The sequence below is a fragment of the Ochotona princeps genome, chromosome 13, assembly GCF_030435755.1.
Source record: "Ochotona princeps isolate mOchPri1 chromosome 13, mOchPri1.hap1, whole genome shotgun sequence".
NCBI classification, from domain to species: Eukaryota; Metazoa; Chordata; class Mammalia; order Lagomorpha; family Ochotonidae; genus Ochotona; species Ochotona princeps.
Window position 1 is genome coordinate 34,869,394 of NC_080844.1, and position 21,034 is coordinate 34,890,427.

At 42.8% G+C, this 21,034-nt stretch overlaps 1 protein-coding gene across 2 annotated transcripts in view; it reads left to right on the forward strand.

The window, feature by feature from the left end:
- VCL (vinculin) overlaps positions 1–21,034 on the forward strand; it is a 102,389-nt gene that overhangs the window by 71,363 nt on the left and 9,992 nt on the right. For both annotated transcript variants that reach the window (XM_004583500.2, XM_004583501.3), the window contains exons 7-16: positions 677–767; positions 1,541–1,688; positions 5,058–5,211; positions 5,849–6,024; positions 9,970–10,160; positions 11,780–11,979; positions 14,057–14,185; positions 16,386–16,535; positions 18,183–18,291; positions 19,432–19,734. In XM_004583500.2, coding sequence (XP_004583557.1) covers positions 677–767; positions 1,541–1,688; positions 5,058–5,211; positions 5,849–6,024; positions 9,970–10,160; positions 11,780–11,979; positions 14,057–14,185; positions 16,386–16,535; positions 18,183–18,291; positions 19,432–19,734 — 1,651 coding nt within the window. The remainder of the gene's footprint in view (positions 1–676; positions 768–1,540; positions 1,689–5,057; positions 5,212–5,848; positions 6,025–9,969; positions 10,161–11,779; positions 11,980–14,056; positions 14,186–16,385; positions 16,536–18,182; positions 18,292–19,431; positions 19,735–21,034) is intronic.

Consider the following 21,034-nt stretch of genomic DNA (forward strand, 5'->3'; position numbering starts at 1 on the left):
ACATGAAAATTAGGTGTCATTAATTTTGTCCTGTCTTCTTCAGATTAGAGGCAGTAAGGAAACTATGAAGGAGGAGTTCAGGGAGGGCCACAAAAACTTTTTTTTTGCATTATATTTAGTGGCTCATTTATAGAATTAACACTAAATTGCTAGATTAACATTTTCAGGTTTTTTTCCAACCAGTAATTCCAAGTTTTCAGATTAATTAAATATAGGGAAACATCACTCAGTATGTGTATTTGAAAACAAGATGTAAAAGAACTGTGATTTGTGGCAGCACATACTAATGAGGCTTCCTGGGAGAAGGGAGGGCTTTGGCAAGGCTGCAGCAGTAGATGAACGCAGACTAGAGGGAAGGCTGATAATGGGGCATGTGACAACAGGGCTTTTTCCTGCTGGAGACGTTAAGCATCTTTTGGCTTGAGCAATTTCACCAGTTTCCACAGTTTTAGCAGTACGAATGCCAGGAAAGACAATAGAATTAACTGCAGATTTGCATGCAAGATGCTGCATTTTGACAGAAATACAAGAATGGTGGTGTGATGAGATTACCTTGGAGGCTGTCGTAGGACTCCCTCACCTCTTGTATGTTGATGCTTTCCCTGTTCCTCTGTCTCACTCTGTATCGTGGAATCTCCCTTTTTGCAAAGATAACAACTGAGGTTTCTATCCGAAGGACACGGAAGCCATGAAGAGAGCGCTGGCCTCCATCGACTCCAAGCTGAATCAGGCCAAGGGTTGGCTCCGTGACCCCAGTGCCTCCCCAGGTAATCCTCTGGTTCTGCTTTGCTGATAGAGGAAACAGAAAGATGAAAACAGACCCCAGTCTCCCAGGTCTCAGATAGCTGCCGGAACATGCAGGGGCACACTCTGATAGTTTTGCTCATTGAAAAATTCCTGGGCCTTCAGCGAATGAAGGGCAATAGTCTGTTTCACCTCTCCTCATGGAGGAATACTGAGGCTGAGCTGGGTGTTCCTTGCAAAATGTTTGACTCAACCTTGACTCAGGAAATGATTTTGATAAAATCTCTGCTTTTGTTGATCCCATTGGGCAGAGTTCTATGTTTGTCGACAAGGTACTTAATTTAGCAGATTAAAAGGTGATGCCAAAAAGGAGTGGAAAACAAAATTGGATGTATAAAGAGAAGACCCAAATAGCATATGGAGCTAGGCTTTGTGGATTTTCTAATCTAATATTCAGTTTTAGATTAATATTTGAATGACTGTGAAAAGCCCAATGGAGGCTGGAGGTACTAAGTACTATAAAATTGTTAGGGCCTGTTTTTATTATCCATATTCTTACCACAAGCTGCTTCACATCCTCAGATGGATATGGCTGTGAGTATTGTTTCTAGCAGTGTCTGTGGTTGAAACCTCAGCCGGTGGTCATAAGGGCACCGCTTAGATGTTAGCTGGTAGATGGATTGCCTTCTACTCACTTGTTTTGTCCATCCCGTCATGAATGAAATGACTTGTAAAGTATCTCCTGTAAATGATTAATGTATCTACAGGATAGATATTGAATATCTGTTTATTTTAGGGGATGCCGGTGAGCAGGCCATCAGGCAGATCTTGGACGAAGCTGGAAAAGTTGGTGAGCTCTGTGCAGGCAAGGAGCGTAGGGAGATCCTGGGAACCTGCAAAATGCTTGGGCAGATGACTGATCAGGTGGCCGACCTCCGAGCCAGGTACATCGCCTCTGCCCTTAGCAGACCAGCAGTGGGTGACTTACTCCTGCTAGGGTGATTCAGAAAGCAAGTCCATTTTGTCTGTGGCTAGTAGATAAAATAGGTATTTATTCATTCTTTTGAAATGGACATGAACTCTGCAAGACTTATAAAAGTATGGGAATGTCTGTTAATAAAATAGAAATGTATTTTGTTACTGAAATTGAAGTAGAAACCTATGTTTCATTTTTCTGTTTGTTTTTTTTGTTTCTAGTCATAAGCTTATGTAATAATATAAGGGGCAGTGATGAAGTCTGGCATGGTTAGGTATCTTTTATTATAGACGAGAAGAAGCATGAAGTATAAAAACATAGGAATTATTTCACATGTCAATTAAGACTCAGTAAAATAGTTTAACTCCTAAGTAAGTAATTTCTGGGCTCGACCGAGTTTCTGTTTCATCATTATTTGTTTTGTCTTATAACTCTTTTACCTTCCTTTTACCCTCTTCAAGTTTTGGAATTGAGAGCTTTTTTTTTTTTTTCATTAACTCAGTATATGTTGTAGATTTATTTGGTATTCATCCATGGAATTAATTAATTTCTAAATGGAATTTTATAGTATGAACATTAAGTAGAATCAGTGTGGGACGGGACATTGGCATAGATGCCTAGATTTACTGTAATAATGTCATGAAACATCTTGAGATAATTGGGATACACGGGGTCTCCAGGAAAGCAGGCTCAAGAACATTCCTCAGTGTGTTTTACGTACCATTATACCTGCTCTCTAACCATAGACTAAAGAGACCAATCCTTAAGAAATGGTTTGATCTTATTTGATTCAAGATTACTCTTTCTAATCTGAGGGAATTTTTATCTCCACCCAGAAAAATACATCCGAACATGCCCCATACACTGTTAGGTGTAGTTGCTGGAGTTTTGTGGGTTCCCTGTGGCCCTGGTTGCCTCAGAGCTGCAGATGGATTCTCCTCTGCCCGGAAGGGGGAGAAGAAAATGCTTAAATCAGTGGGATCCCATTTTGCTCAGTGAGCCTGTTCTCAGAGCAGTCTCCCCTGTCATGTGCAGGACAAGAACCCTCAGAAAGGACAGAAAGAAGTTTTGTTCCCATTCTGAAAAATGCCAGTGCAGTGTGTCAAGATTCTTGGCTCTCTTATTTCTCATTCCTGGCTCTTTTTTGTCGGCAGCCTTTTCACAATGTGGTGAACAGTTTTCACTTGGAATTCTCAAATGCATTAAATTCTGTGAGTTTAGAGAAGGATGGATATGAGCAAGAAAAGGAGGTGGTCATTATGGGATTGGCCGTTAATCTGCAAAGAGAAAGGCTAGCACAGAGCTGAGCGGTTATGAGCCGGCTTCACAGTGGAGCCTGCAGCAGCCTTTCATGACGAAAAATGTGAAAGCTACTTCGCTGTGATCCTTTTGTAATATTCCCAGCAGTTTAACAATATTGTGCCTAAAAGGGAGTAACAGGAGCTTCATTGATACTTTCTACATTGGGGTGTTAGGTTGTAAATAAACTTTATATTGAATGAAAACACTACATAGCCTGTAAGTATTTTTGCTTCTTCACAGTTTCACTCTTAAAAAAAAAAACGGAGAGATTTATCAGGTGCAGTGTTATAGCACAAGGGATTAAGCCAGCACCTGCTAGCTGTCATTTCATAAGGGTACTAAGTCAGCTTTGGACTGCTGTGCTTTTGATCCAGCTCCCTTCTAATGCACCCAGAAAAGCAGTGGAAGATGAGCCAAGTGTTTGGGCTCAGCCCCAGCCATTGTGGCTACTGGGAAATGAGCCAGTTGAAGGAAGATCTCTCTCTTTGTTTTCTCTGTCACTCTGCATGTCAGATAAATAAACCTTTCAAAGAGAAAGATAGGAAGAGATATCTCTTCTGTGTGTTGAATCACTGCCCAAATGGCTGCAGTAGCTAGATGTGGGCCAGGCTGAAGCCAGCAGCCAGGCATTGCATCCTGGTCTCCTGTGTGGATGGCAGAGGTGCACTGGGAGGCAGTTGGACTGGAAACTGAGTAGCCTCATGTTGAACTAGCACCATGATACGGGATCCTGACGTTGTAGCACAACACTGGCCCCCACGGTTGGACTCTTACTGTCAGAAATGTTTTTCAGCATGAGCAATTAAATTTGAAGGGAAAAATGTTGCATCATAAGAAAAACTTAAAAGTCTTTCACTGTTTTGTTTTGTAAAAAGAAAGACTTCAAGTTCAAGTAAATGGTATATGTATACTTTTTATATACCTGGTGGTAAATATATGGAGTTTATCACCACAACTACTGGTGGAGCTGAAAAAAGATGGATTTTAAGAAGAGCATTAGCTTAACGAATAACAGATCTGTACTAATATTAAAAGAAACCATGGTGTTCTGAAGCTCATTCTAAAATTAGAAGATCCGAGTAAAATGATTATTGCTGCTCATCTACCAAATCCTGAATGGCTGATCTTACTTGTTGACATAGAAAATTTCTTCTTAAGGAAACAAATTTCTATTAGCCAATTTTTTTTCATAGTAGTAGTAGCAGCATACCACTGTTGAGGTGAAGATAATGCAGTTCATTCTTCATGTGCTCCCATTACTGTGTGCTGTTTTTGCCTCTCAATATTAATTTGATTAAATGATTTCTGGGAGTGAAAGTTAGATGTTTAAGATTATAATCCATTATAACAATAATGATACTTTAGTATTAATGGTAGGTGGTGTGTTTATACTGCTGTATTGTCCAAATGTTTTGACATTGTTATATTGAAGTCTGAAACCGCTGTGTGACAGAACAAGGCCAGCTACTATATTGTGGCCTACTTTGATTCTGTGTTAGAAAGCTGAAGCCTGAGGTTAACCTTTCTAAGAAAGTTCTACAGATTCCAGGAGTCGGGATTTGATTTGCAGATCCATTTGAACCCAACGTAGTGTACTTTCCGTAATACTCTGAGCTGTGACTTGACACATTTGCAATACCTGCTTGTCCATAAGGAAGACAACTTAATGGGCTCTGAATTTCTGAAGCACACATTACTATGGTAACAAAAACCTCTGTAGTTAATACGATCCTAAGCACCATTTCTCACTGAAGTTAGGTTTGATTATATAATCACCACCAGGAGGAGAAATAAGCATGGCTTGCTATTTAAGTTACTTATGCAGTTCCAAAAAGCTAATGTATATTTTCTGAGGCAAAAAGAATAGTTGGCTTGCATGGCATGCTTTGCTTCTTCCTCTTTTCTTTGGCTTTCCCAGATTCACTAGGGAAAGAGAAAGACAAACGTGTTGAGAAAATGACGTGTACGATGTTTGTTGTTAGCAGTGCTTTGTTCTTTGAGAGGGTTTAATCTCGGCATCTATCTGTCTGAGCAGAGGACAAGGAGCTTCACCGGTTGCCATGCAGAAAGCCCAGCAAGTGTCTCAGGGCCTGGACGTACTCACAGCCAAGGTGGAAAATGCAGCTCGCAAGCTGGAAGCCATGACAAATTCCAAGCAGAGCATTGCGAAGAAGATTGATGCGGCCCAGGTAGTGATGGTGGTTTTTATGAGGGGTGAGAATCACAAGAAAAAGGGAACTAATCCGTAAATACCCTCTGCATCCCTGCCACCCCTCTCCCTACCCCCTGAGACCATCTCCACCATGCGCTGTGGGTGGATAATGGGTGTTTCTAAGTGATGACTGATGGGTATCTTGCAGTTACCAATGTTAACAGCACCCCCTTTCCCACCACAGGTTTAGACTGGTGTTTACCTATATTTTGAAAGAAGATGTTACTTTTGGATACTTTCGTTAAAAATAAGTACTCTGAATACCAAGAAAATCATATTTTTGATAGATTATTGTATGTTAAAACTTCTTGTCCCAGAATTCACAGTTACATCCTCTCATTTGGCTAGACAGTGTTAAGTTTTCTAATAGTACTCTATGGTAAAATGATATTCAAGCATTTCACAGCCACAGATATTTGAGAAACTTAGTAATTAAATCGAAGATGACATAAAACTTATGAAAATATTTGTTAATAAGATGAAGGAATTGACATTGCAGAAAGAGATCACTGATTTGCCAAGTGATTACTTTTAGAATGTTTCTTATGGTGTTAGGTTTAATGAAACATAGCTCATGAACAGGTTTCGGTGTACTTCTCCATTTCCATGTGTAGAATTGGCTTGCAGATCCAAACGGTGGACCCGAAGGAGAAGATCAGATTAGAGGGGCTTTGGCTGAAGCTAGGAAAATAGCAGAATTGTGTGATGACCCTAAAGAAAGAGATGACATCCTACGTTCCCTTGGAGAAATATCTGCTCTGACTTCTAAATTGGCCGATTTACGAAGACAGTATGTATTTAATTCCTAAATTGTCCTTTCATGTATTTCTCTTGATATATTCCCCCCTCCTGCTTTTTTCTTTCTGAAAGCACACACAGTTGAATTCCCACGGGTTCAATGCAGGTATGATGTCCCTTCATTATATTCTCATTGGTTGTGTGGCATGGCTACATCAGATAAGACTCCTTTCATTCTTTCTTTTTTAGGATTTATTTATTTAGTATTTTTTTTTAGCTGAAAGAGTTAGAGAAAGAAAATCTTCCATCTGTTGGTTTACCCCCCAAAATGGCCCCAGTTGCTAGAGCTAAGTTGGTTTGAAACCAGGATCTAGGAGCTCCTTCTGGGTATCTCATGTAGGTGCAGGGTTCCAAGGCTTTGGACCATCTTCTACTGCTTTCCCAGGCCATAAGCAATGGGAAGTGGCCATCATGCAGGCGGAACATGAACTGGCACTCTAATGGGATCCTGCTCTTGCAAAGTGAGGGTTTAGCCATTGAGCCATCGCGTCAGGCCTGAGGGTTTTGTTTTGTTTTGTTTTTGTTTGTTTGTTTTTCCTAAAGGTTAATTGATCAATATAATAGAAAGGCAGAGTGACAGAGGGAAAGACAAGAGGGCTCTTTTGTCCTTTACCTGACTCCCCAAATGACTCCAACAGCTAGGATTAGGCCTAAGGCAGGAGTCAGGTTTTCCATATAGATGATAAGGAGCCAAGCAATTGGACCCCTGCATTCCCAGGTTTATTTGCAGGGGGTTAGATTGCAAGTGGTATAGCGAGATTTGGACTGGCACTCATGTGTGCTATGCAAATGTCATAGGCAGTGACTTGCCCTGCTGTACTACCTACTGGTCCCTGGAGATAGGTCAAAAAAATTTGTTTTGTAATGATAAAATTTATTTTTAAAGTTGATTTTTATTTATTTGAAAGAGAAGTAGATCAATCTTCCATCTGCTGGTTTGTTTCCCACATGCCTTGCAATGCTAGGGCTGAGCCAGGCTGAATTGCAGAGCCAAGAGCTCCAAGCAGGTCTTTTCGCAGGGATGATGAGAACTCAAGCACTTGAGCCTTCATCCGCTGCATCCAAGATGATGGGTTAGCAAGAAGCTGGATCAAAAGCGGAGGCCTGACTTGGTCCTAGGCAGTCTGAGATGGGGTGCAGGAATTCCAGGCGGCAACTTAGCTCTGTACTGCAGTACCTGTCCCTGTTTTTTTTGTTTCTACACTGGAGTTGTCCCTGCTATATGATATTTAAGATGCCTGCTTCTCAGGCTTATAAAGGAAGTCATTTTTGTGGTTAGCTATGAAAAATTCTGTGGGATGTGTGGGGGGAGGGGAAAGGTACAAGGCAGTACTTTATTTTTTCCACAGTGAATTATTTTTTGAGTGGCAGATATAGAAGGTCCTTAAATTCCAGCTCTTGGGTAATTGTTCTTGCAGCAACATCCTCACCACAACTTCCTTCTTGAAAGTTTGTTTCATTGTATTTACTTTGATAATAAGGAGAAGATGTTTCTTCTGTTGTTCTCAAAAAAAGTCAAACTTGCAACGCATGTTCAGAGTGCTAAGGAGTGGTGTAACATTAAAGGTAGAACTTGGAGGCCAGCATTGTGGTGTAGTGGGTAAAACTGCTGCCTGTAATGCTGACATCCCATGTTGGTGTCAGTTCATGTCTTGGCTGCCCCACTTCTGATCCATATCCCTTCTGAGGACCTGGAAGAAGCAGTGGGAAGATGGTACCAATATTTGGGCCTTGCCAACTGCATGAAAGCTTCTCATGAAGCTCCTAGCCTGTCCCAGTCCTTGTCATTGTCACCATGTAGAGAGTAAACCAGCAGATGGAAGATCTCTGTCTCTCTCTGCAACTCTTTCAAGATAAACAAATAAATCTTAATAAACAACAAAAAACCTTGGGGGCAGGCTTTTCCCGTAGTAGTTGAGTTACTATTTGTGCTACCCACTTCCTGTATCGGTGCGCCTTAGCCCTACATCCAATTCCAGCTTCCAACATCCTGCAAGGCAACAGGTGTTCACTCAGATAGTTAGAACCTAGTCTCCGACATGGACATGTGAGATCTGTAGTGAGTGTTCAGCTCCAGTTCTTGCTTGGCCATTTGGGGAAGATAAAAAGAACATCTCTGTCTCCCTGCCCTTGAAAACGAATTAAGTTAAAACTTTTTTTTCCCACCTTACTCTTTCAGCTGCAGTCCCCCTGCATAACCTAATCAAGTATCTGAAATACTCTGTTTTTCAAGAGAAACTTGAGTATCTCATTTTCTGTTCTTTCATGGGAGAATGCCTAATTTATAGAGGGCAAAATAATCCTTTAAAGTAATAGCTAAAAATACTGCCCAGCATTGAGCAAGTTTGATGGGAGCAGGGTAGATCTATTTCTGATAGAAGGTTGCGGTGATAGAGATCAGCTTGGGTCAGTCATTTGGAGATTACTGTTTTATGCTCCAAATCTTGAATCATTTAGGTAATGGATATATATAAATGCTCAACTTGATTGTATGTGTAAATATTAATTCACTAATACGGTTGGTTTCCATTAGATTTGCAAAATGTTCAAAGGCAGGCATTTTATATTTTCAGAATCTAATATATGTTCACATACATAGATGGCACTCATTTAAGATGGCACTTGAGGTTACTGAGGAAGAGATAATTAATGATGATTGTGATAACAGTAGACTTTTGTGTGTGGTCCATAGACCATCATTACCATGACACATAATCTCACACATAACTTCTTGGCAGCAGGAGTCATCATGAACAGGACCAATACCTTCTTTGTCCAGCTTTATTACGGGAGAAATATCTGGAAATTTAAAGTCATAAAACTATAGCGTGGCAAAACGAGTCATCCTGTCAGGTAGACTAATATTTACATTTCCACAGATGAGACAAACGGATTAGTCTCAAGTTGACTTTTCCGTGACTTAGCGAATTTGAGATAGAAAATGAGTCAGATTCTTTGTATTTTTGTCATGGTTAGAATCTGACGTCTTTGTGGTGAGGTTTTAGCGGCAGTAATGATCCTTTGTGATGCAGTTGTGGTTGTCTTTTTTATTTCTGTGCTGATACTCTTATTAAGGAATGTTGAAGCAGTTCAAATAAAAAGCGGAAATTTATAGGAGCAGCCAGGGAAGCCTCGCTCCCCTGTCTCCATACCTTTATGGTATCCTCTGCGTCCATTTCACTGTGTTGATTTTGTTTATTTGGTGGTTCTTCCTCTGACTTTGACCCACCATGGCTTAGGCTGATTAGGACTTTCTGGCACCAAATCCTGCCAGTGGTTGACTGTGGTGCTTTTGAAGGGTGAATTGACAATCACCTGAGATGTTGCGCAGTCTGCACCTGTGGAGCCTGCCCCAGATACCCTCTTACAATGTTGGATTTAACAATCTGTGTGTAACAATAAGGTGCCAGGTAACTTTCATTCACAGCGAAATTTGAGAAGCACTAGAAGCCAGATTGCCCAGTGTTGTGCCTCACCTTTGTTCTTTGAACAGTACTGGTATTTACCGTGTAGGATTGTTGTGGGGATTAAATGACACCTGGCAGAGTTAGGGCTCAAAAGGTGGTTCGACCACTACTACTGCTACCATAGCTACGATGAAACAGCAAACATGGCTGCCCAGGCCTGCTCAGTTCCAGAGGGAGTTTTCAGAGGATGCAGGCTTGGCATGCAGCTTGCTTCCCCATAAGGATTGGTGGAACTCAGTTACAACTGAGATTGACTAACTAGACTGATCTGAACTAATATCAGATATTTTAACTTGGATAAGAACATTATTAATTTAAATGAGTAAGTCAAGTAGATAAACTTTCAAAGTCATTACTAATCATTAACAATTTGTCACCTTTAGCATTTGACACTAGTAATTGAGTTGTTTCACTGTAGTTAGTGTTTGTATGTGATAGGATGTCTGTTTTTTTTTTTCTTTTCTTTCCAGGGGGAAAGGAGATTCCCCAGAGGCCCGAGCACTGGCCAAACAGGTAGCCACTGCCCTGCAAAACCTGCAGACCAAAACCAACAGGGCCGTGGCCAACAGCAGACCAGCCAAAGCAGCTGTTCACCTGGAGGGCAAGATTGAGCAAGCACAGCGGTGGATCGATAATCCCACGGTGGATGACCGGGGAGTCGGTGAGGACATCCGAGCGCTTAACCTCGGTTAAGCCGGTCTCACTGCGAATCTGCAGGTTGCTCCTAGGGATCTTGAGACATCTGTGATTAGATGTGGCTCTTCAACCATTGATAAATCAGGCATTTTTGGGTGTGATTACATTTCCAAACCCAGCTGATGAGAATCTTATGATTTAATTGTGAGTTATTTTAATGGTTTTGCTGTAGGCAAATGGAAAGTGCTCCAGTTAGAACAGAAACTTTCTTAGTTGTTGCCACTCCTGTATGTATTTCCATTCAGTTGCCTGCCTGCCTTCCCCCACTTCTTCATTTATTTCTTTTTTGAAATGCAGATTTACAGAGAGAGAGGGGCAGAGAAGAAGAGAGAGATCTTCCATTTGCTGGTTCATTCCCCAAGTGGCCACGATGGCTAGATCTGAGCCAATCTGGAGCCAGGAGCTTCTTCAGAGTCTCCCACATGGGTGCAGGGTTCCAAGGCCTTAGAACATCCTCTGCTGCTTTCCCAGGCCACAAGTAGGGAGCAGAATTGGAGTGGTGCGGTCAGGATGCAAACGAACACCAATATGAAATGCCAGTTCCACAGGCAGAGGATTAGCTTGCTATGCCAGAGTGCTGGCCTCAATAGTATTCTTTTTGTTACGGGTCATGCAAAGCACTCAGTTAAATACAGGTTTTGAAAAGGTATGTAGTGGCCAAGGTTATTTCAGTTGTGAGGGTATCATGCAGTTATGTATAGAATATATAACTCCCAAATTCAATTATTTGGGAGATTTTAGAAATAGCTGTGCAAGAATTAAGTTCATTTTATGATAGCAAGCCTGCTGAAGTTGAAAAGCCCATGTCATTTGTTATATTGCTTGGATAAAAGGGTCAACTTTTAAGTTGGTGATACTCATTGTTAGTAGAGGGAAATTAGGCAGATGTGTAATTTACTAGTGGGGGAACAAATTGGTTCAAAGAATGTGAATTGAGCTATAAAAAGTTTTTACCTCTTGGGGCTGGTTTGATGACTCAATTAGCTAATCTTTCACCTGCAAGTGTCTGCATTCTATATTGGCACCAGTTTATGTCCTGGCTGCTCCGATTCCAATTCAGCTCCCTGCTAATGGCTTGGGAAAGCAGCAGAGGGTGGCCCAAAGCCTTACGCCTGGGAAACCCGGAGGAGGCTTCTGGGTTTGAATCGGCATAGCTCCAGTTGTTGCGGCCACTTGGGGAGTGAATCAGTGGACAGAAGATCTTCCTCTCTGTATATCTCACTTTCAAATAAAAATAAATAAATCTGTTTTTTTTTAAAAGCTCAATTTTTAGTGACCTGGGGAATGCTCATGTTAAGTAGAATAAAGGAATAAAAATGTATGCATATTGTGTATGTAGGTATTTGGAATGCATAACAACGTGGCTGGAAAGCAGCATTCAGGTGCATTATCTCTGAATGATGTGATTATGGGTGATTAGTTTTTGCTTCATGCTTTTCCGTTTCCCCCATTTCTTTTCTTTGAAGGAAGTCCCCTCCTTTGCACTAAATGTTATCGGAGAAAAAAAAACTTGGTTGGGTGGCACTGTACTTGTTTCTCTGTGCACTTGTGTCTCTAAGTCTCCCTGTTTGCCTCTTGGTGCAGGTCAGGCTGCCATCCGAGGGCTTGTGGCTGAAGGACACCGTCTGGCTAATGTCATGATGGGTCCTTATCGCCAAGATCTCCTTGCCAAGTGTGACCGAGTGGACCAGCTCACGGCGCAGCTGGCTGACCTGGCTGCCAGAGGCGAAGGCGAGAGTCCTCAGGCTCGGGCACTTGCATCTCAACTCCAGGACTCCCTGAAGGTAAAGTGAGGAGTGTGACCAAGGGCCATGTGGAACCTGAGCTTCTTGGGAAAGAGCTCATCTAAGTGTGATGGCGATTAACATTGTGTTTTCCAAATTTCACCCGATCAAGAGCTTTATAAGAGTTTTGGTTTACTCACGTATCACATGTGCTTTCATTGGTTAATTTTTTTTTTAGATTTATTCATTTTATTACAGCCAGATATACACAGAGGAGGAGAGACAGAGAGGAAGATCTTCCATCCGATGATTCACTCCCCAAGTGAGCCGCAATGGGCCGATGCGCGACAATCTGAAGCCAGGAACCTGGAACCTCCTCCGGGTCTCCCACGCGGGTGCAGTGTCCCAATGCATTGGGCCGTCCTCGACTGCTTTCCCAGGCCACAAGCAGGGAGCTGGATGGGAAGTGGAGCTGCCGGGATTAGAACCGGCGCCCATATGGGATCCCGGGACTTTCAAGGCGAGGACTTTAGCCGCTAGGCCACGCCGCCGGGCCCCATTGGTTAATTTTTAAGCAAGAATTTATTTATTTTTATTGGAGAGGTAGAGTTATGGAGAGGGAAGGAGTGACAGAGAGAGAGGTCTTCTCTCTGCTGGTTCACTCCCCACATGGTTGGAATAGCAAGAGCTGGGCTGGTTTGAAGCCACGAGTGAGGAGATTCTTCTGAGCCTTCCATGTGGGTGCAGGAGCCGACGAACTTGAGCCGTCTGTCAATCTTTTCCCAGGCTGTTATCAGGGGGTTGGATTGGAAGTAGAGCAGCTGGCATGAGAACCGTGCCTATATGGCATGTAGGCACTGCAAGCAGAGGCTTAACAAACTATGCCATGGCACCCACCCCTAATATTTTTGTTACAATGAATTTCTCCTTAAACTTAAGACTTCAACCATCTTGAAATCATGGGTTTGAAAAGTTGTATTTTTCCTAATCTCCTTTAAGAGAAGCACATCAGGATTGGCATGGTATCCTAGTGGCAGAAGTCCTCGCCTTGCACATGCCGGGATCTCATTTTAGTGCCAGTTTGTGTCCCAGCGGCCCCACTTCCCATCCAGCTCCCTGCTTGTGGCCTGGGAAAGCAGTTGAGGATGGCCCAAAGCCCTGGGACCCTGTACCCATGTGGGAGAACCAGAAGAAGCTCCTGGCTCTTGGCTTCGGATCGGTTCAGTTCCGGCTGTTGAAGCCACTTGGGGAGTGAACCAGCGGATGGAAGATCTTCCTCTCTGTTCCCTTCCTCTCTGTATATGTGACTTTCCAATAAAAGTAACCAAATCTTTAAAAAACAGTACATCATTGTTAATTTTATTTTTAACAGTTTTATATTTGTTAAAATAAAAACAGTTGCCTGTTCACAGTGGAAATCATTAGATATCACTATCCATTATCTGCCAGTCACCTTGTGAAACACCGGAGGTGATGGAGACTTTTTGATGTGAATCCAGAAAATAAGCAGGAGTGTGGCCGTGTGAAAAGAGCTCTTTTAGTATGACGTTTGATCCTTTTTATTAGACTCATATTAAGAGATCAATACATATATGATAATTTTCTCTAGCAACTTCATTGAAAAAATTAGGATTATAAGATTCCTATTTGTGCTTTCTTGCCTCTTAAGGTACTAAATTGCTTAGAAATGTGGCAGTACCTCCACCAGACAATCCTTCCAACCACTCTGGTCAGTGTCAGGCTTGTGCACGGGAGGAGTCCTGATGAACTCTGGCTCTTCTCTGGGCCTGTGGGCTCCACTCCGTGGCTCTCAGTTTTATTTCATGGAGGACCCTAAGAAAGGAAGGAAGATCTTTTTCATCGGGTAGATCAGTCTCTGGGAACATAAGGGTCATGGCTTACCCTTTCTGCTAAACCAGATTAGTGTCTCTTGGAGCTGCTAGCTTAGTTCTTTATTGGGGCTTGACGATAAATATTTGCCTGGCTAGCTGCTCACCTGGTTTAATTCTTTATTAGTAGTTGACAGTAAGTATTCATTGAAAACCCTCAGTGATTATGTAAGTGAAGTTAGGACATTAGTCAAGATGCTTTTAAGATAGTTCTGGAAATTGGCATTTATGAAACAAATATTTTTAAGGATCTGAAAGCCCGGATGCAAGAGGCCATGACTCAGGAGGTATCGGATGTTTTCAGTGACACCACAACTCCCATCAAGCTGTTGGCCGTAGCCGCTACTGCCCCTCCTGATGCACCTAACAGGGAAGAGGTGAGTATCTGAGGGCTTCCATTTCTTCTGTTGGCCAGTTATCCATACACACACACACACACACACACACACACACACAGAATACATATACATATACATAAACGCACTTGCATACACACGCATACCCTTGCCCACACACACACACACACACACACACACACACTGCTACCCATATATATTTATATAGATTCAAGGTAACATGTGATCGCAGTGTATATCAGAAGCAGTAAGGAGGACCACCCTGCCATCTGTTAGTCACCAACTACTTCAGTTAGGTATGTCTAATTGCCAGCAGTAGAAGAAGTGACCTACCATTAGATATTGAAACAAAGATGGCTTATTTTCATCACATACATAGAATGAGTAGCATTGACATTGGTTTAGTAGCTTCACACTACGAAAGTTGCCAACTATGTGATTTTCCTAGCCTTTGTTTCATGGTTTAGAATGGCTGTTGCAGAATCAGGCATCCCACATGGGTTCAGGGGCCAAGGAGCTGGGCCATCTTCCATTGCTTTCCCAAGTGCATTAGCATGCAGCTGGATTGGGAGTAGACGAGTCAGGACTTGAGCTGACACTCATGTAGAATGTCAGTGTTGCAGGCTGCAGGTTAACCTGTGGTCCCCAGCACTGGCCCCCATGCTTGCTTATCTGTGCTGTTCTCCTAGTTGTATGTGTAGCAGTCCTTTTATATGTTGCTGTGCTCTGCTCTGGGGATCTTTTGTATTAGTTTTCTGGTCTTTCTACAGGTAACTCTGTTATTCATTTACTTTCTTCAGCTTCCTGCTGACCACCTAAAATTGCAACCCTGCTCTCAGGGGTCTCTTAATCTCCATACTTTACCTTTCTCCTTAGCATTTGCCATATTTGCATACTTATCTCATTGTTTGTCTAAAATTAGCATGTGCCACATAGGCAAAGACTTTGTTTCATCATTGCTTTATTCCCAGTTCCCAGAAGGAGGCCTGGCATATCTAATAAATGAAACTAAAGACTTTCTCAGAAATTACTCAGGAAACTTGCTTAGATTTTATTGGCTAGGACTCTGTCACATGACCACTCTGGTTGGCAAGGGAATCTAGGAAAACGAGTACTGACAGCAACTAAAATGGAGTTTGGAACAAGCATAAGGCCGTGTACAACTAGTGGGTGCAGATTGGGGTTTGTCTTTTTGCAAATGATCTTCATTTTTCTTCTCAAGTGTAGTGCGTGAGACAGTTCAGCTCATGATCCCCTAGGCTGGGATGATTTGCTGTTCTGTTGCAGAAGTCCCTGAGCCTCAGGCTAGTAGCTCCAACTCGATGCTGGCCCTCTTCCCCAGAGGCTTCCTAGGTCCCCCGCCTGTGTTGCGCTTCTGTTCTCTCCTGGACATTGGCAAGTCACCCTGGGCTCTTGCCTTCATCTTCTCATAGCAATAAATAATTAAGGCACACTAGTTTGATCTTACAAATATTTCTTGAATTCTTTCCATTTTTAATGAATGTTGCCACAGCTCTCTTTGTGGTCCCTGACCCCAAGCTGCCCGTAATGTTGGCACGGTTCTTATTCATGGGGTGCATGATAGCCTTGTCTAAGGAAAAGTTTATTTTGAAAATCTGAGAATTAAATAAGCAGAGAAGAGCATGGTTTTGTCTTTGGGGCTAGTGCAAGTTGTTCGTTCTTTCCCTTGTATCAGGCCTGACCTGAGGATGAGACTGATGGTTGTTTATCTGTGGAGGTCAAGGGGAGAGGTTTTTCAGCCTTACTGCTGATGGAATGCTGCTCGGGGTGGGGGTTGGGGCCTGAGCTCACTAGGACTGCTGTGGCTATTCTGGGTTTTCACCGTGCCCAGCCACATGCGATAGAGCCTCCAGAGGGTTTGTCTGTCTTGGTCAAACTGAAGGACCGAAGCCTTTGGGGAATGGACATTATTCAGTCTCCCCATTCTATGAACTCATGTTTCTGAGTACGCAGTGCTGTGTGTCCTGCTGTGCTTGGTTGGCATTGGTTGAACTGAAATTGAAGGATGTATATCCATGGACACAGTGCCATGGCTCAGCCTCTGGGAAGATAAAGCAAGTGCAGTATTTGGCATTTGTCTTACTAGCTAGCATTTTGATGTTGTCTTTGAGTAATTGCCATGTCTGCTGAAAGAGACATTTTCTCGAATGACCCATGTTATTGAAATGAGTATTTTTGATGGGCTTATTTTCTTCTCAAGGTATTTGATGAGAGGGCAGCTAACTTTGAAAACCATTCTGGGAGACTTGGTGCCACTGCAGAAAAGGCAGCTGCTGTGGGTACTGCTAATAAATCAACTGTGGAAGGCATTCAGGCCTCGGTGAAGACAGCCCGGGAACTCACACCCCAGGTGGGTCTTGGCTAATTTTTGATTTTGATACTCAAGGTAATTACAGAATGGTTTGATTCAGTTCTGATGGCAGTGTAAAACCCGTATGTCCCTATAGTATCAAACTTCAGGATCTTTATGTTGAAATTATAGCAGACGCTTTGTGTTTGAAGTTTTTTGAACAGTGATCAAATCTTAAAGGGGAAGAAAACTAGTAAAGCACCTTCCATCACGCTCACAATTGGGAAAATACCTGGTTCCTTTTGCAAGGCTGGATTGTTTGGCTTTCTGTCTTATCTCTTTGTAGTGTTTGTCACAGAAAAATCAATTGTTACCAGAATTTGTTTTGTTTTATTTTTTCTAGTTACGTGTATAGCCAACGTAGGTAATTTATTATATAATCAAGGTATAGCTAATGAGTTTGGGAACAAAAGATGATCAGAAACAAAGGAAAGTCATTTGGACAGAAATTAAAGTTCTACAATGTGATAGATTTTCTCAAAAATATCACATCAACGTGATTTACTGTAATGTTTGTGTAGTTTTTCTTCTATTCAAATTCTAGAAAAATCTTTTATTTTTCCATCTCCTTATTCATAGATTTTTTTGAGTGCTTGTGGGTAACATCAGGAATTGTGCTACATCTGTGAGAGTAGCGGATGTGGGAACTTATGGGAAGAAATGGGGAAATAGGAATGACTCTTAATCATTCTGTTTTTGCCCACTGGGTATGTTAACTACGTAATGTATTAGATTCTCCTGAAAAGAAAATATCATCCAACTCAATTCTTTTTCATAAAACATGGGCATTCTAACTTTTTTAAAATTAAAATGTCCATAAAATATGGGGTATTTAACTGAGATCCCTAAAATCAAATCAGAAAATGGCTTATGCCACCGATTATGGAAGGAATGAGGACTTTGGAAATAAGCCTGGGCTAGAATCCTCAGTGACTTTAAGGCTTGGTTTCCTCATCTGTAAAATGGGCCCAATTCATTCCCAACTGATTGCTTTGAGGAGCTAACAGTATGTGGCATAGAGCCTGCATCTTAACAGATTTTCAGTAAATTCATTTCACAGGTCCTTCACAAGTCCTGGAGCTGCTTTGCTGGGCCCTCTTGATGAAGTTGTTTAGATTTTGAGAATCTTGTTTTCCCCATCTACAAAAACCCACAGAAATTACCTGTCTGCTCTCTCACAGGGTTGACATGAAGATCCAGTAAGATAATAAACGTGAAGAAAAGCTGAAGGTCAAAGCACTTTATTAACTGTAGACATGTATTTTGTGAATAACTCTTGATCCATCGGTTTTGAGTAGTTTGGGTTAATGGTCCTGTGAGTAAGCACTGTCAGCACTGTTTAGTGTTTGTGAGTGGCACTGACAGCAAAGGTTACATTTATGTCAATTTTGCAATATGTTCTTCTGAAGTATGGTGTGAGAAACAGTTTTCTTTATCACTTTTTTACCTTAAGACAAAACCGTTGAATTGAGAAGCCCATTCTGAGAAACTGTTTATGAAACCGAACTTTCTCTGTTCAGCCCGAAAAAGCAAGTTTGTGGCTTTCTGGCGCCATCTGGAGGTTAAGAGGGGGAAACGTCTCTGACAGTTCTCCTGTTAGCCTGTGAGGGTGCTCTGGTTTTGAAAGGTGGTTTTTATTATTGTCAGGTGGTCTCAGCGGCGCGGATCTTACTTAGGAACCCTGGAAACCAAGCAGCATACGAACACTTTGAGACCATGAAGAACCAGTGGATTGATAATGTTGAAAAAATGACAGGTAGAGTTTTGTGTAAAGTTCTTGTTGTCTTAAGCCAGGAGGAATGAGCGCGGAGAAACTCGAGCAGGTCCGGTTGAGTTACTCAAGCTGTCGCGGGAGAAAGGATTGGTCAGGTGCTCCGCCGTGCACTTGGCCCTGATTAGGGCTGCTGAGCAGTGGCGGCTTCTCATTCAAGCCTTGCGGCTTTGTCGGAAGAGAGAGTCTTTGAGTCTGTTATTTTACTGCCACCCTCCCAGTGCAATGTTCATTGTTACGACTCCTATCTTCTCTTTGAATAGTGTCTTTGCCCCGTCTGAGGCAGAGTCTGGTTTCAGAGGCTGGGAGGCGGTGTCTGTGGGTACAGTGAGTCTCCCTGTCGTTTTCAGTCGGTTCGCATTTCAAGGAACCACAATAGCTACCATTTAATACAACTTGTCTCACAGTGTCCTCCAACTTTATCAACCACGCTGTTTGGTTAAAAAAAAAAGTTGAAACCAACCACTGGCACACCTGTGCCAGTGCGAGTGAAGTGGCACCTCCAGATCTTCTTCATCCTCTGTGGAGGGAGGGCTGGGCAAGCAGGGAAGGGGTAAGGAATGTGGGTTCGTTCCTGCCCGCATGCGTGCGGGACCTGCCCTGGCAGGGGTCTGTAGCAGCCAGCAATGAAAACGGAGCTCCTAAGGTGTCTGCAGAGAGGTAACAGAAACAAGACCAGGCTGTTAGGGTTACGGGCGTCCTGCACAAGGCTCAGCTCGGGCACTGCTCGCTGCCAACACGCAACAGATGGCCGGGGAGCGGGAAGGGAAGGGAGGAAATGTTGTTAGCAGATAATGTGATGATGTGGTGTCGGTGTCAAACGCAATCCTTTTTTCCTCTCCATGTTGGCGCATGGCTGCTAGTCTGTGCTGGGTACAAGGCGGCCAGCACTCATGGTTGCTGTAACTACTGAAAGTCTGTTTGACTTGTGGCTGTGTCCCCACTGCTTTGTCATTATATGGTGTTCACTTGGAAGCTCTGGATTGCATGGGGAAGCACTTGGAGCTGAAGGAGAAAATTTGGGGTGTTGCATACTTTCTCACAAAAACTGGAGTGGATGGTAGAGTGCTTTTGGAGGCTCTGTTCTTGTGAAATAGAAACTGAATTCCATTTCTGTTCTGACAGGGCTGGTCGACGAAGCCATCGATACCAAATCGCTGTTGGATGCTTCTGAAGAAGCAATTAAAAAAGACCTGGACAAGTGTAAGGTAGCCATGGCCAACATTCAGCCGCAGATGCTGGTTGCCGGGGCAACCAGCATTGCTCGTCGGGCCAACCGAATCCTGCTGGTGGCGAAGAGAGAGGTGGAGAACTCTGAGGATCCCAAGTTCCGCGAGGCTGTGAAAGCAGCCTCTGATGAACTGAGCAAAACCATTTCCCCCATGGTGATGGATGCCAAGGCTGTGGCTGGAAACATCTCTGACCCCGGTAAGCAACAATGTGTGGTGTGTGCTTCACCTGAACTGGTTAACTCGGGAAAGATGGTGAGAGATTAGCTACCCTGTGGCCACCCAATGGGAAGTCGTGCCCTGAACTGCAGACACTTGGTGTAAAGCCTCTACAGCACTGACAGCCTGGTTGTCAGCTAGTGTCTGCTGGATGGTCCTCTCCTTGCTTTTTGACTATAGCTCTTCTCCCTGTTCGGTCTTCATTTTGGAATTTTCTGCTAAGATGCATGGTGACCAGTTTGCCAACTGTTCTGGTTATATAACTCGTATGATGTCTTTTACACTTTTTTTTTCTTTTTTCAGGGGTAGACATGCACACAGACACACATAGACACACACACACACAGATGGAGAAACAAGGAACACCCCCATACTGTAGTTCACTTCCCAAATGCACATAAAGGTTGAGACTGGGCTGGGCCAAAGCTGGGACATAGGGACTCAATCCGGTTTCCCATATGGGTGGTAGGAATCTTGTTTCTGGAACCATCCCCCCTGCCTCCCAGGGTCTGCATTAGCAAGAAGTTGAGTCAGGAGTTGTAGCAAGGCACTTCAGATTAAATGCAGGCATCCTAATGCTAGGGGAAATAACTGCTTCATTGGGGATTTTTAAGTTTTCTTTTCCAAAGCATTCTATATTTCCATTCTGGATGGCTTAAATTGACTCTTCTAGGTCATACACCAAACAAGCTGGGTTTTCTTCAGCTGAATTATGATCTATTTTATGTACTTCCAAAGCAGATAATTGGGGCTGTTCCTTTAAAGTCTGTCTTGTTCTGAACCCCCAATATTTCTAGCCTTTTCAATGAGTAGATTCCAGCAAGATTGAAAGAGTTTGCCTTGTTTTTCCCTAGCCTGAGCAGAATCTAGTACGTTCAATATGCCATCACTGAGGACTTGCTTAGCTTCCTAAGTCAAATTTCTTATGTCTTGAGTAGATTCCTGAATTCCAGGTAACTGGACTTAGTAGCAGCAGCTGGCTGCAAGGGTTAATGTGCTGAATGCTAGGTACAGCAAAGGAGGGGGGACAAACAACTGCAGGGAGTATATATCCAATCTGAAACCTATGTCTTCCATGTTCTGAGTTGGACACTTAAATATTGATTACTTCATTGTAAGAGAGATGGTGGACGCCACCCGAACCCACAGTTTTTATACCCCAGAGTTTCCTAAAGACCTGTTAGCAGTAGAGGCAAGAGGGCACTGAACGCTATGGGAACAGTTGCTTTGTAACACCTGCTGCCCCATGTGGATTTTGAGACGTCTCCCTTGCCCTGCTT